The sequence below is a fragment of the Ceratotherium simum genome, chromosome X (assembly GCF_057802395.1).
Source record: "Ceratotherium simum simum isolate JZ-2026a chromosome X, ASM5780239v1, whole genome shotgun sequence".
Classification (NCBI taxonomy): domain Eukaryota; kingdom Metazoa; phylum Chordata; class Mammalia; order Perissodactyla; family Rhinocerotidae; genus Ceratotherium; species Ceratotherium simum.
In genome coordinates this window covers 7,097,356-7,110,523 of record NC_141940.1, presented here as the reverse complement: position 1 = coordinate 7,110,523, position 13,168 = coordinate 7,097,356, and the positions used below count along the sequence as shown (strand labels likewise).

General features: G+C 36.2%; 1 protein-coding gene across 10 annotated transcripts in view; it reads left to right on the top strand.

Moving 5' to 3' along the window:
- FMR1 (fragile X messenger ribonucleoprotein 1) overlaps window positions 1-11,718 on the top strand; it is a 37,053-nt gene extending 25,335 nt beyond the window's left edge. For 2 of the 10 annotated variants that reach the window (XM_087426671.1, XM_014796839.2), the window contains 5 exons: window positions 2,064-2,150; window positions 4,649-4,844; window positions 6,448-6,555; window positions 7,039-7,121; window positions 9,316-11,718. In XM_087426671.1, coding sequence (XP_087282797.1) covers window positions 2,064-2,150; window positions 4,649-4,844; window positions 6,448-6,555; window positions 7,039-7,121; window positions 9,316-9,477 — 636 coding nt within the window. In that variant the 3' untranslated portion in view covers window positions 9,478-11,718. The other 8 variants (XM_087426667.1, XM_014796836.2, XM_087426673.1 and 5 more) reach the window with 7 other exon arrangements.
- The last annotated feature ends 1,450 nt before the right edge of the window (window positions 11,719-13,168 follow it).

Genomic DNA, 13,168 nt, shown 5'->3' with positions numbered 1-13,168 from the left:
TGGGGGATGGTGGAGGAGTATTTGTGGGTATGTGGATCCATTGCCCTGGGGAGAAAGCTCAGATTCCTTCCTGTTGCTTATAAGGCCTTTCTTTCACAGTCACCTGTCCAGTATCATCTCTTACCAGTCCTCCTCCTTGCATTCTAGAGAGGCTTGAGCCATACTGAAGTACTTCGAGTTCTCTGAACGTGTTATACTCTGTTGCTGCTTGACATGTGCATGTGTTTCCTCCGCCTGGAGTGCTCTGTCTTCCTCCAACTTGCCACCTTGCTTCGACCTTACTCCTTGTGCAGCTTTCCTTGTGTGCTTGCCACAGATCCCCTCTCCCTGACTGGCTCAAGAGCCTTTCCCCCTTCCGTGCTCCAATGTGCTCACCCCTATGGTAGCACTTACTGCATAGACATCACTTGATCTCCTCAGCCACATTATGCGCTCGTTGAGGGCAGGGCCCCCTACTTGGCCCATGAGAATTATATATGGGAAAAATGTTATGACTCGCAAGAGATTAAAAGCAAAAATGCCATTTTATAAAGAGGAAAATAGATGCAAGTGACATGTTGAAAGAGAAAATGTTTTAAAATTATTTACTCCAATGTCGATCAAACTAAATGTGTCACATAGGGTTTTAAAGTTTATTTAGTCCTATATGATCCGGAGGGAGAGGAGTAGCATTTCATCATATGACATTTTTGAAAATAATATGGTTAACTGCTTTGGAACAAAGTCAGTTGGGGAAAATACTCAACAGTCAACAATGTTTTTGAGAAGAAGAGATCTGATTCATAGGCATGATTATTTCCATAGTTCATATATTATTTGATGCAAAAAAAAATCCTTATGAAGCCCACGGATTTTCAGTGGCACCTGATTCTTCAGGTGGTCATTGCTACTAGGAAGCAGTGCCTTACCTACCAGATGAAGGTCGGTCTTCAAGCAGTATTTCCTAATTATTTAGTTTTTTTCCCTATCAACAGCCACGTTCATGTGGAAGGAAAAAGAAAAAACTGTTCTAGCCACACATACATTTAAGATGCTATGTACTGAATGCAAGCCAGCGGAAGCAGCCCAGCAGTAGCCACACCGATCAAATGAATGCTCTTTAGAAGAGTGATACTTGCTAAAAGGACAGCATCTTGGCTTTTCACACCTAGAAATTTTGCCTAGAAAATTATAATATGTCCACATCAAAGCCACTGTATGCTTTTCTTTAGTCACTTGTGAATATCAGTAACCACGTGTAATCTTTCAGTAGCAAGATATTGAACTGTTCTCAACTTCGAATGTCATAATTGCCAGCTATTAGCTTGTACAACTGGCCTAGGCTTCCCTATAACTTGTGACAAGAAATAGTTTTTTCCTCATTTGTAATGATGGGCTAGAAGTGTACGTTTTTAGTGTACTCCTTTTTAAAAATCTATCCTTACATTAAAGTAGTACTATAGAGAGAAGATCAAACTTTTCTTAGGATTCAGCCTTTTACAATTTTCAGAATACATTATTGAAATGCTAAATTTTATATTCATGGATGTGCCTAGTTTTTTTTTTCTGACAGAATAATTACTCAGTGCATTTTAATTTATCCTAATTCTTTTTGTTTGTGTTTTGTTTGTATTCTGTTGACTTGGTTAGCAAAATTGATTTTAGTTGTCATTTTTGTACCCTACTGTCTAATTCTGAATTACTTGTTAAAGAATTTGATCCAGATAAAACCTGTAGTAAATGAATTAGAGTATTTTAAAGTATTCATTTTGTGTGTGCATCTCTTGTTAAAGCTTGTGTATGTTTGAATTATGTAATTTGTGACTTTGCCAACATTTAATAGTAGTGTTTAAAACATAATAACCTGATGCATTTAAGGGGTTGTTGTATTGATCGATCCTTATTCACAGTAGATGTATAAAATTTACCAACTACTTTTGTTTTCATGTATTGATTTATATTTTCAATAAACATTTGTGTACCTACTGTTTGTCAGACCCCGTGCTAGGAATTTAGTCATCTGCATTTTTTCAGAATAATCCATCATTAATTTTATAGGATCATTGTTGCCATTTCTTTTTCAGGGTATGGTACCATTTGTTTTTGTGGGAACAAAGGACAGCATCGCTAATGCCACTGTTCTTTTGGATTATCACCTGAACTATTTAAAGGTGAGAATAGGAAGAAATTTAATTTCTTATCCTTTTGCACTAAAATATAAAAACTCCATACTAAATCTTTCAGCAGTTAAGATTCATTCTAGCCTGTACATTACAATGATTGACCTGTAAAAGATAATAGAGAAAATACTCACTTTGTTTAGCTTATTATATTCCTTCTGAAAACACAAGTCAGTTTTCCATCATTATAAATTTAAGGACCAGCATTCCAGTTCTCAATAAATTCCCCTATTTCCCATTATTCTTCTTTTAAACCTTTACGCTTAATTTAGGTAATCTTTTCCATAGCCTCGTCATCCAGTTGATCCTTTCTAGCCTTCGTGAGTTTTTTCCAGGCCAAATTTTGTGTCTGTAACACTTGTCTCTTTTATGTCATTTATCAAGGAAATCCCAGTGTTTCATGAAGTCCTCTGTTTAAATGTTTACCCTTTGTATTTTTCTCTATACTCTGTTATAAAAAATATAAACAATTTGTGTCTTCTTGTAAATGCTCATTTTAATTAGTGTTTGTATGGTTATGCCTCCTCTCGATTGCAAACTGGAAAGCAGGAACCAGGAGGCTACAAATTATAGTGGAAAGAGCACTGGATTGGCAATCCAACAGTTTCCTTGTAGTTTCTCTTCTGCCATGAACTAGCTATGTGACTGGAGACAAGTCACTTCCCTAGGCCGGATGCTTTTTAAAATTCCTTTTGGCCAAAATGTTCTATAGTTCAGTGAAATGGAATCATATCCTTGTCACATTTATAATTTCTTTATATCCATATGTATCAAAATTATAATATAACTGGTACTAAATAGTATTTGAAAAGTAATCCAATTTTCTATTTTATTTATGATGCTATCTTAAGAATTTTTTGCTGAAATAAATTAAACAATTTTACTTGTATGCAAATAAGGAAGAGAAGTACAATAGCTAGGCATTTCATTCATTCTTATGGTGCTCAGTTAATCATTGAAAGTGTGAAGGCTTCATCCAGCAAGGTTTGCATTGGTAGGATACCTCATTGATTTGCTTATCTGTCTGTGTTTTAAAGTGTGTTTTATGTGTAATCTGTTGTATGTGTTTTTCTTCATATCCTTCGCTTAAATAATTACAAAGACCTGGAGAGTTAGGGTTGCACTATATCAATCCCTTGTTCTTTTGACTAATGTTCTCTCTTAGAGCTTTTGATTTATTCTTCACGCTTGAGTATCTTTTTTGGTTATCAGCAGCTGTCCTGTTGCCATTCTTTCCATCACCAGATCTTCCCTTGATTGGGCCTGGCATCTCTCACCAGAAGGTGACTGCTTTGCCCCACTGGGATAACCTGGACTACCATTCTGTTTTGCAAGATATACCCATTCCATGAGCTATAACTATACTTTTGGAGTAATCCACTCACTTAGCTAGTCTCTCCTTTGCTCAAGTGCTTTGTAAAACAGAAATTCTGACTCAGAGCACCAATGAAACTAATCTAGATCTTTACCTGCCCTTTCTTTTCCAGAAGCTGCCACAACCAAGATTTTAGGAACTTAGCTTTGCAGGGATTTCTCCAGTGACTGTTCATGTAGACAGTCCCTATGATGGCCTCTGTTTGTCTAAGACACCCAGTACTACTGTAGTTATGGATCCAGTTTCCCTCTAGCCAGTATATGAGATGTTTATGTGTAGATCGGAAGAACAAGGGTTAGAATTGAGACTTCATCTGGATTTGACAGAACCCAACATATTGGAAGCACTGTATGTAAGGGTCTGTCAGTTGACCTCAGGTGTATCTTTGATGAGCTGAATTTATACTGTTTGTCATACTTGTTCTAGCAGAGTTGTAGTCTTTAAGAGGTTTTCAAGGCATGATGGATGACCTAATGTTTTTAGTCAGCTATTAAATAGTTCCCCTGCCCCATATAAAGAATATGAGCATTTTGAGTTCGTTAAAAATAATTGTTCCTTAATTGCATAATCACATCCAAAGACCTGCCGTAGTGTATGTTCCTTGAAAACAGAAGATGGCCCAAACTGTAATGCTTTGTAAATTAAGATATTAACTGGCAAATCTATTTCAGTAAGTTTATTTACAATGTGTAATTTTTAAGGTTAGCTGGTTAAACCTTAAATGTCATTTATCTGTATTCATACATTTTTTAGAGTTGTTTTATTCAATATCCTATCATCAAGAAGTCCCCAAATGAGTATTTCTGTGCTTTAGCAGATTCTATTGAATAATATTACCAAATCAAACAACTTTAAATTCTATTCAATATAATTTTCATGCTGAGTATTTTTATTGTATCTCTAATTCTGGGCATCAATAATCTGTTATCTATAGCAATTTTCTTTTTAAGAAGACCATTTAGTTTCCTGATAATTCTGTTTAACAGTGTTTACTGTAAATTTAGAACTGAAATTGAAATATTTCCAGTATACTTTTTATCTGATGAAAAGGAGAAAGGTATTATTAAGTAAAATGTCAAATTATTTTTACTGTTATCTTGTATATTTTAAATAGGAAGTAGACCAGTTGCGTTTGGAGAGATTACAAATTGATGAGCAGTTGCGACAGATTGGAGCTAGTTCTAGACCACCACCAAATCGTACAGATAAGGAAAAAGGCTATGTGACTGATGATGGTCAAGGAATGGGTCGAGGTAGTAGACCTTACAGAAATAGGGGGCACGGCAGACGCGGTCCTGGATATACTTCAGGTACAAACTAAGCATTTTACTCAGTAACTTTATCTGTTCCTAGACTTAATAGCTGCTAATCTCTAATATTCATTAGAACCCCGTTATAACAATTTCTCACTACATGGTTTCTGATTCACAGTGGGTCAAATTGTGTTGCAAGAGACATATAGAGTAAAAACCTGATAATAACACATAGAGTTCACAGGGCAGGTATGAGTTCTGTCCACATTCTGACTGGGGGTAAATCTGCTTAAGCCTTTGTGCGTTGATGACTTTCTTAAGGTCTTTCCTGATTTTATTACTATATAGCCAAAACTTTTTTCACTTGTGTACTGTGGCTCATTTTTTGTCAGGCATGTGCTGGTCATACTTGCTGGAGGGACTGTGTAAATCAGGGGTCTGCACCCTCTAGCTCATAAGGTGATTTCGAGTGGCATGGCCAAAGTCAGCCCTAGGCACAGTCAAGAAGTAGGCGAAGTTTCTCTTTGCCTCCCCAGCTCTTCTGTCAGTGCTTCTTTCTTCTCTCCCAGTACCTTTCACTGAACTCTATTCCCACCTGCCAGTAACCTACTGTCTTTCTTACTCAACTGTATATCTACTATGTAACTTGCTAATGATGGTATAAGGTATAATCCATCTCACAAATATTTGCATTTCAAAAAGGAACTCTTTAAGATGGAAAAGCCTTCAAGATCCACAGGAATGAAGCTATAATGGTGAAGCTATAATTGGTCATTAGCTCCAACAGAGGAAGAGAGAGGTAGTAGAGTTGATATTCTGGAGTGGGGGAGAGACACACCTACTCCTAAGGCCAACCTTGAACCTAACCCTAACCCCTCTCGCAACAGTCAGTTACACCTCACCATGGAGCTCTTTTTCCCACTCCCATCCCATACATCATTAACCCAACCCTCAGGCATAACGAATTTATTATGATTCCTTTGTTAATGATAAACTATTCCAGTGGGAATGGGAGGGAAGGTTGTGGACCAAGCATCAGGCAAGCATATCCCCCTTCAGCTAGGTCCAGTCCCTGATCCCACAAGAGATCCTTCCCTGAGACAGTTGCCATGGTGGCCCTCTCTACCACCCTCTCAAAGATGACCAAAATGTGTGCAGTCCCCTCTGTCCCTGGGCCAAACCTTGTTAAAAGGAGCTCTCTTTATAGAGGTTTTATTTATCAAGGTATTGTATTTAACTGTTGTAGACAACTTTTCCTCCAGAGAGCACAGATGTTTAAAGGAGCACAGCTGTTTAATGATGTGGCATACTCAGGTTTGAATTTAGATGGCTAATAAAATATGTTTTATTTTTTTAAATGAGAACCAAACATGTTTAAAACCAAAATTACTTCAAATATTATGAAACCCTTTATTTTGAATTTAAGATAATTTGTTTTACAAAATGGAAGGTAATAATACTCTTTGGTGGGCTTATAAATTGGGAAGAGTGTTGGATTACCCCTGAAACATCTCTGGAAGCTTCTGTTAACCTAACTTTTTTTTTTTAAGTCGGACAATGGTATATAACTTTTAACTCTCGATAGGAACTAATTCTGAAGCATCAAATGCTTCTGAAACAGAATCTGACCACAGAGACGAACTCAGTGATTGGTCATTAGCTCCAACAGAGGAAGAGAGGGAGAACTTCCTGCGCAGAGGAGACGGACGACGGCGTGGCGGTGGAGGAAGAGGACAGGGAGGAAGAGGACGCGGAGGCGGCTTCAAAGGTACAGAGGTTTTCATTTGTTTAGAAATAAAGGTGAATTGTGACAACTGTCCGAAGTTCTGTGAAAAATCTTGGTGATTCAATGACCTGTTACTAAGACCCCTTTTCTTCTGTTTTATACTGGTCACCATAGGAAAGGCTGAGCCTTTCATTCATATAGTGATTGACAGAATATTAGCCATCCTTATGGTTCGTGTAGAATATGTGAATAAACACTGATGACTAGTTCAGCTTCTTTGGGGATTTTAAACATAACATCTGATCATTAGCTCAGGTTGATCTGTAACACAGTTGATGCAGAATTGTAATGTCTTCTTGGTAGCATGCTAGATTGTTAACCATTATGTAACTGGAATCACTAGGTTGTTGATTATATTTTAGATTCTGTGATTGGTCTAAATAGATTGAGGGTGTGGGAATAAAGAACTTCCAATAAGTATGTCAGAATCAGTGACTGTTGAACCTTTTAAAAATGTCCTTATAGGAAATGACGATCACTCCCGAACAGATAATCGTCCACGTAATCCAAGAGAGGCTAAAGCAAGAGCGGCAGATGGATCCCTCCAGGTAAACCTGTGTGCCTCATTTTATCTAAATTGTTTGAATTACGGTGGTTTGAGATTTATGAGTTTATTTTATTTTAAAACATGTTCAGAGGTTCTGAATTTGGTATACATGAAATATTTTCCTTTCAGCATTACAGCTATGGGCAATCTTAGTCCTTCATGACAAGTATACAGGGAAGATTTCTATAGAGAATATGCAGTTTAAATATTTGTGAAGACTTGGACAGTCACATTATGGCTTCAGTACCACATCAGTGGTTGCCCTGATTCCCCAAGAAAAAGAACATCCTGGAGTGTACTGAGAGAGAGATCTAAGTATGCTCTGTGGGTGCCTCCTTCCCTGAGTTACAGCGATAGGGCATGCTCTTTGAGTGGAAAGCAAGGAAAAGAAAGTATCTATCTCACGGGTAATAATCGTGATAAACGGGGCTGATGATACTCAGCTAGTACATGCTGAATCATGTACTACATGCTGGCTTGTTTACAGCCAGCCTCTGTTCTGGGAATCCCATCTCAGTTGGTCATCACCTGTGCTGAACCCATTGTTAAATAATTTTAAAATTACCCCTGAGCACATCCAGACACCTTTGCTAAGTGCTTTGTGTGTGTGTTATCTCATTTAATCCTACAATAACCCCGAGGTAAGTAGTTTTATTTTTCTATTTTATAGATGAGTGAACTGAAGCTTAGAAACATTCAGTTCTTTGTCCATAGTCTTTTGGCTATCTGCTCACATAGTTAGCATATGGTGGAGTGATGTTGGAACCCTGGTGTCTGATTCCCAGAATTCATGTTCTCTTCTTCTTCTTCTTTACCTCTTAATTCTTAATACAAGTATTCAGGGTTCCTTCTTGGTGTGGAATGGTGTGGAACCAACACCCAAGATTAGTGAGAGAGACTTTTTAAGCAGAAACTTCATGATGGTATATTCCTTAGAATTCATAGCAGTTTTAAGTAGGAGTTAACTATTGGCGGGTTCTTAAGGACCAGCATAGAAAAGACCTTAGACCTAGATAAAGAGATTGATGAAATAATGTACATACATGTGCTTTACAAAGCTGGAAGGCATTTATGTCCCAGTTTTCTAATTCCCCACTTAAGCTGACATGTTTGATGAACTTGGCAATCTGATCACATTGGTTAAAAAGATGCATATTTATAATTATAATTAAAATGGAATGCCAAATAAAAAGGTGGTGTGTTCTATGTGAGTATGAAAATAGATCCAAATCAAAGCACTGAACCCTTGACAACCAAACATTTAAAACACACACCTAGACCCAACGCTTAAACACTATTTGAAATTACAGTGAACCATTTTGGGATATATGTAGCATTTGTACTTGAAGCAGATCAGTATTTGTAGTTGTTTTAGGCTGATTGGTCAACACTATTTTTCTTTTGTATAGCATCTGGAATTCTGTTAGCAGTGTTTAAGTGTTGGCACTTAAAATATTGTATAAATATTAGAATATTATTTTTTAAGTTGCATTCATCTTTATGCTCTTCCTGGGATTCCAGTCCATCCACACATTAGTGTCTTCAGATTTCCCTCTACCATTCTTATTCTTCAGACAGAGTTCAAGTTGTATGATCATTTGACTTGCCTTACTGAAATGCAAACTACTGGAAACTAATGCTCATATTTTTCTGCTGTAAGACAATGGGAGCTCTCATAGAGAAAATCATACCCACGATAGATATAAAGGTGTAAAGTAAAGGCTAGTTAATAAGTGAGTTAGTTGAGTTCTTATCCTGGTAAAGTCAGAATAGGAGGACATTAATTTGTGTCTCTCCTCCTTGGTGTCACAGTCTTTGAAGAATAACCCATTTTTTTGAACTCTAGTTTTATAAGGATGTATATCTTGTAATCAGTAATAGTAATTCGTTTTAACTGTTTGTTTCTCACTGTTTTATTCTGCTTAGAAGAAGACACAGTAGGATTGTGAGTTTTTGTCTAACTTGGGACGCAGTGAAATGACCAATGTGCTCCAGTTAAAGAAGAAGAGTGTTTTAAAATCATAAACCCAATAAAGATCCTACCTGACCTTAATTTCTTGCACTCCTTCTATTCTCACCCCCATTTCCCCTTTTAACATGTGGAATTTACACTTCAGGCTTAAGTTTCTTGTCAGGCCAATTACAGATTACAATAGGATATGGTCTGTGTATATAACAACTATAACTTGTTTTAGATCAGAGTTGACTGCAATAATGAAAGGAGTGTCCACACTAAAACATTGCAGAATACCTCCAGTGAAGGTAATCGGCTGCGCACGGGTAAAGATCGTAACCAGAAGAAGGAAAAGCCAGACAGCGTGGATGGTCAGCAACCACTTGTGAATGGAGTACCCTAAACTGCGTAATTCTGAAGTTATGTTTCCTATACCATTTCCACAATTCTTAGTCCATATTAGAAAACTTTGTTAGGCCAAAGACAAATAGTAGGCAAGATGGCACAGGGCATGAAATGAACACAAATTCTGTTAAGAATTTTTTTTTTTGGTATTGACCATAAGCAGCAATTTTCAGATTTGCACAAAAAGATATCCTGAAATTTTGAAACATTACTTTTATGTATACTTAGCACTTCAGGACAGGATTTTAGTTTGGTTTATTTTTTAAAGTACTGAGCAGTGATATTTTTTGTTAATTTGGACCATTTTCCTGCGTTGGGTGATAACTCACTGGTACATTTCAGTTTTTATGAATAAATAGCATCTATGGTAATCATGTTAGACTTCTGTTTTCAATATCATGTAAAAGTCCATAAAATACTAGGTCATTTCATGTCCTGTGTCAGTTTATGTTTTGGTCCACTTTTCCAGTATTTTAGTGGACCCTGAGATGTGTGTGATGTGACATTTGTCATTTTCATTAGCAAAAAAAAAAAGTTGTATGATCTGTGCCTTTTTTATATCTTGGCAGGTAGGAATATTATATTTGGATGCAGAGTTCAGGGAAGATAAGTTGGAAACACTAAATGTTAAAGATGTAGCAAACCCTGTCAAACATTAGTACTTTATAGAGGAATGCATGCTTTCCATATTTTTTTCCTTACATAAACATCAGGTTAGGCAGTATAAAGAATAGGACTTGTTTTTGTTTCTGATTTGTTGCACTGAAGTTTGACAAATAGTGCTATTGAGAGGGATGTGTAATGTTTCTGTATAGACAGGAGAAGAAATAACTATCTTTTCATTTGAGAGAGGCTAAAATGTTTTCAGCTAGGAACAAATCTTCCTGGTCGAAAGTTAGTAGGATATGCCTGCTCTTTGGCCTGATGACCAATTTTAACTTAGAGCCTTTTTTATTTTGTCCTCCCCGAGTTTTGTGAAATTTTTCATATTTTAATTTCAAGCTTATTTTGGGGAGATAGGAAGGTCATTTCCATGTGTGCATAATAATCCTGTGAAGTACAGGTACTTTGTCTAAGAAACATTTGAAGCAGGTTAAATGTTTTGTAAACTTTGAAATGTTAGGTCTAATGTATAATCAGAATTGGAAAGCAGACTAGGATTGGTTAACAAATAATACTTTTTTCTTTTTTTTTTCTTTTGTTTTTTGACATGTTGGGTTTTGGTTTTGGTTTTGTCTTTTTTTTTTTTTTTTATGAATGAAATTTACCGAGGAAAAATATGTGAAGGACCTTCACTCTAAGATGTTATATTTTTCTTAAAAAATAACTCCAAGTAGGGGTACCACTGAATCTGTACAGAGCCGTACAAACCGAAGTTCTGCCTCTGATGTATTTTGTGAGTTTGTTTCTTTGAATTTTCATTTTACAGTTACTTTTCCTTGCATACAAATAAGCATATAAAAATGGCAACAAGCTGCACATGATTTCAAGAATATTAAAAAGTCTTTTAAAAGTATTGCCAAACATTAATGTTAATTTCTAGTTATTTATTCTGGGAATGTATAGTATTTGAAAACAGAAATTGGTACCTTGCACACATCATCTGTAAGCTGTTTGGTTTAAAATACTGTAGATAATTAACCAAGGTAGAATGACCTTGTAATGTAACTGCTCTTGGGCAATATTCTCTGTACATATTAGCGACAACAGATTGGATTTTATGTTGACATTTGTTTGGTTATAGTGCAATATATTTTGTATGCAAGCAGTTTCAATAAAGTTTGATCTTCCTCTGCTAAATTGATGTTGATGCAATCCTTACAAATGATTGCTTTTAAAATTTTAAGATAGGAAAAGAAATCTATAGAAAATGTTCTGTTACAAAATGTAACTGTTACCATTGGAAATTTCACGTGTCATAGGAAGTTAGCCGCTATCTACCAACTTTCAAGAACTTGATCTTGTTTAATAAGGTGAAAAAAAATCAACAAAATGGTACAAAAGCACTTTGTGCCATTACAATATGCACTAAGTCTCTTTTTTTACAAAGGCTGAATTCAGCAAGGCGCTAACTTGCTTAAATGTGAATTACTAACTTCTAAAACTGTAATTTGATTCACATGTTTTCAAATGGAGTTGGAGTTGATTCATATTACAATATTTGTGTGCTGAACGTGTATGTTTTTCAGTTGGAAGTCATGATGTTTTTAAAATCTTATTAAAGTTTCAAAAATCTGAAGATTGTTTATCTAGATGTAAATTTTTATTAAAAAGTTACACTTATGAAAAAGCAAAAAATTAGTCTGACAGATGTTTGCTCCTGGTCTTAAATTTCTAAATATAACAAAAATTAATGATATGTGGGGGAAAAGTTATTTATCATGCAAAGCATATAGGCCTTGCAAATAATCTTTTATGTACCCTTAAAAGGCAAAACCTTAGATATTTGAAAATAATTATCCATGTTCCCAGTTATAAGATTTCAACACATTTATTACATAGGATGCCACTAAACCATATTAAACACATACTCCTGTCTGTGCACACATAAACATACCCTGCTGTTTGGAAAATATTAAGTGTGTCCATGTACTTAAGAAAAAAACACTTTTGATGTCAGTATCTCAGTAATAAAATAAATGACAGGTTTGTAGGTAGAATGCACCTAAATTAGCTGTTGTGGTCACTTCAAGGAACTTGGGCACAGCCTGGAAGTAAAGGGTAGAAATGGAGAGGTCACAGTGTCAAAGTTCTACCCAGTGTTAGAATCCAAAATGATCCAATGATTCAGTACATTCTGCTCTACATTGATGGGTGTTTTTTTCCAGAAAAATTCATCTTTGTCTTCTGCTTTTCTGGTTTTTCGTGCTGGTACTTTTCTGGTTCTCTGCTACCCATTCTGCCTAGTTCTGGGCTCTTCCAGAACCCAAAGAGCTGAGCAGAGTCCGTTAGAGGTGGTAGGTAGAAGCGAGTAATGTGGTTGAGTTTTCCTAGTTTTATGGTAGTTTTCAGTGCTACACACGCACATTCTGTTGGCAGCAAGTGAACTTGAGACTCGCTGTGGCTCACCCAGGCATTTCTCTCATGATCATGATCTTAGAGCTCCTGGTGATTAGGAATATAGTGTCTTAGAGTCAGTATACTGATTTGATCCCTATTGAGCCAGTTTGTTTCATGACCATAAACAGAATCTTTGCCTCATGACCCTCTGATGCCTCTGATAACGAGTTATTCTGAGATAGCCATTATCAGGTGCTGGTCTTGATTGCTCAGAAGGCTTAACAGTTAACAGTATTTAAATCTTGGGCATCTTTTCCTCTGTGTGTTTATTTAGGGCTGTTTACAAATTTTATTTGAGACTGTTTAGAAATTTTCTTTGCATGCCTCTCTCAGAAGTTTCCATGAATAAACAGGGAGAAATCCATTTTTTTATGCTAAAGAGTTTTATGTTAGTGGGAGAGGCACTAAAAGTCTTTTCAAGTTGCACTCGGTAAATGATTAAAGGCTAAGCTTCAAAATTGAGTGCTTCAAGGTCTTCCCACCAATTTATATATATGTATACCATACACTTGATTACAAGGGTAGGTTGAAAATGGGAAGGAAGATTAAGTGTCAACAGAAGATGGTTACATGGAATCTGGGGAATTGGGGTATATTATCATCATTCAGTATCATACAGAACTTACGTG